Source organism: Solanum dulcamara, chromosome 5 (genome assembly GCF_947179165.1).
Source record: "Solanum dulcamara chromosome 5, daSolDulc1.2, whole genome shotgun sequence".
NCBI lineage: Eukaryota > Viridiplantae > Streptophyta > Magnoliopsida > Solanales > Solanaceae > Solanum > Solanum dulcamara.
Genome location: NC_077241.1, coordinates 32,886,125 through 32,889,144, shown reverse-complemented (window position 1 = coordinate 32,889,144; position 3,020 = coordinate 32,886,125). Strand labels below are relative to the sequence as shown.

The window sequence follows — 3,020 nt, the reverse complement described above, 5'->3', positions numbered from 1 at the left end:
TGTTGATAATTCTTTGTAAAAGTATGCATTTTTTGTTCTATCGACGTAACTGTTTGTCTACTAAATATTCAAGTCTAATAATCAAAAGTTCATACTAATATTTTTTTGCTAAATACAATAGGATAACAAAATCTTATACTTGAATTGTTGGGTAAACTCAAAGAAGAAAATTCCTTGAAAGAATAGGCATCAATATTCTTTAGCAAAAGGAGAAAGAATAGTTGGCTCTGTTCTCATTACACAGAGATATTGTATATTGGTTTTATAATTTATATTGTTGATTTTTTAAAAGATGGTGGAGAACCAAAATATCTAAAGAGATAGAAACTATGGCTTAATAGGAGGGGTTTAATAAGCTAACTTATAACAAAAAAATACATAATTCAAAATTCTAAAATCTAAAATATCTCATCAAATTAAAATAACCTAATAAAAATTTAAAATTCAAATTTATCCCTAAAGGAAATAAACTTATTATGCTAAATTCGATGTGGAAGCTACAGAACATTGTATGATGGTATTTGAACCAAAGCTTTCTTCTTATTTTCGTTCTAGTAAATCTATTTGAAAGAAATTAATCTCTTGCTTTATTTCATTAACATAATAGGTATATATACACCTAATACAAGTGTCTAATACAAGGAAACTAACTATCTATATATGGAAACTAAATATATACAATTTGTTACAAATCTGTCAGAATATATTACCATATATTCTAACACACCCCCGTAGTCAAAGCGGGAGGTCGCCGAACGCTAAGACTGTCCCAAAAGTCTTCAAATAACACCAACGGAAGGCCTTTGGTGAAGATATCTGCAATCTGATAACGAGAGGGGACATGTAGTACCCTAAATTGGCCACGAGCCACCTTCTCCCGGATAAAATGTATATCCATCTCAATGTGCTTAGTGCGTTGATGCTGAACAGGATTACCAGCCAGATATATGACACTAACATTATCACAATAAACCAAAGTAGCCCATGGAATATGACAATGAAGTTCCAAAAGCAAATTTCATAACCAACAGGACTCAGAAACTACATTGGCAACCCCTCGATATTCTGCCTCGGCACTCGAACGGGACAAAGTAGCCTGACGTTTGGCAGACCATGAGATCAAGTTATCACCCATAAAGACACAATAACCCGACGTCAAACGCCGTATGTCGGGGCACCCACCCCAATCAGCATCAGTAAATGAGACAAGGTTGGTTGTGGAAGAGGGATACAGGTGAAGACCATACTCCAACGTACCTTGTAGGTAGCGCACGATGCGCTTGAGAGTGTGCATGTGCTCATCCCGTGAATCATGCATGAACAAGCACACCTGTTGCACAGCATAGGTAATATCGGGTCTTGTGAATGTTAGGTATTGTAGTGCCCCGGCAAGACTCCGATAAAGTGAAGGGTCCGTAAACGGCGTGCTGGTAGTAGCCCTAAGCTTCGGCTTTGTATCAACTCGAGTAGGAGATGGCTTACACGAGGACATGCCAGTACGGTCAATAATCTCAGCTGCATACTTCTTTTGAGATAAAAATAAAACGGTTGTATGACGAGTGACAGCAATGCCCAAGAAATAGCTCAACAGGCCCAAATTCTTCATAGCAAATTTGGAACTAAGAAATAGACTGGCGAAGCTCATCAGAGGAAGCAGTTAAAATAATATTATCGACATAGAATAAAAGATACGCCATAGAATAACTTCGACGATAAATAAACAAGGAATGATCGGTCTTACTATGAGAAAACCCAAGAGTATGGACATAGTCAGCAAACCATTTATACCAAGCCCGCAGAGCCTGTTTCAGTCCATATAGAGATTTTTGCAGCAAACAGACATGATTAGGCCGATCACGATCCCGATAACCCAAAGGTTGATACATGTACATAGTATCCTTGAGCTCGCCGTGTAAGAAAGCATTTTTGACATCAAGCTGGTGAATCGGCCATGCCTTGGAGAGAGCCAGACTAAGAACCGTATGAATAGTCGTCGGTTTGACAGCCGGACTAAATGTCTCACCATAATCCATGCCAACCTATTGGGTTTTACCATCACCTACAAGACGAGCTTTATGTCGCTCAAACAAACCATCAGATTTTTCTTTATGAGCAAAAATCCACATACACCGAATAATATTAACATTAGGAGGATGGGGCACCAACACCCACGTCTTATTTTTAATAAAAGCATTATATTCATCATCTATAGCCAATTTCCAATTCAGGTCACGAAGAGCAGACACAGGGTTACGGGGTAAAGGGAACTTCGAGACAGATGTAAGAAGGTTAAAAGACCTCTTAGGCTTATAGATCCCATGCTTACTCCTAGTAACAGGACCGGTGGGTAGACTAGAGGGAGAGATGGGAGTGGGTTGAGGAGAAGAGAGAGGAGGAAGAGTGGAAGATGGGGCGGACTGCCCAGGCAGCGAGGAAGGAAGCTGCCTAGCCAAGGGGGCAGACTAGCCCACTGGACACGGCGGGTCTGGCAGCAGTGTGCTAGGAAGGGGTGGAGCTGGTGGGTTCATAGGGTTAGCGAGATGATGAGCCACATATGGAGAGGGTTCATCGTCTAAAAATTAGTATGTGTGATTTTGATGGGTATGTAACTTGGCAAAAGGAAATTACGTCTCATAAAAGAGTACATGACGGCTAAGGATGATTTTTTGAGAGGACAAATCATAGCATTTATACCCACGCTGATGTGACGGATATCCCAAAAACATACATGGGGTTGACCGGGGTTGAAATTTATTTATTAGTGTTGAGGGAAAGAGAGGATAACATAAACATCCAAAGACACGAAGATGGGAATAAGAGGGATCCTTCCGATAAAGAATGCTAAGAGGAGAGTGATAGTTTAACAGTTTATGAGGAAGAATGTTGAGAAGGTAAGTTGCCATTTGTAAAGCATGATGCCAAAAGGAAGGAGGAAGGGAAGCATGAGCTAATAAGGTACGAACAATGTTATTAATCATACGGATTTGTCTTTCGGCTTTTCCATTTTGAGGGGACGTGTG

The 3,020-nt window shown here is 39.8% G+C and overlaps 1 protein-coding gene across 1 annotated transcript; it reads right to left on the bottom strand.

The window, feature by feature from the left end:
• Window positions 1-718: 718 nt before the first annotated feature.
• On the bottom strand, window positions 719-2,033 carry LOC129890528 (uncharacterized mitochondrial protein AtMg00810-like). Its single transcript, XM_055966066.1, has 3 exons — window positions 1,780-2,033; window positions 1,026-1,619; window positions 719-953 (listed from the first exon to the last, which is right to left on the bottom strand). Exons 1-3 carry the CDS (start codon window positions 2,031-2,033, stop codon window positions 719-721), a joined length of 1,083 nt encoding a protein of 360 aa, XP_055822041.1.
• Window positions 2,034-3,020: the final 987 nt, after the last annotated feature.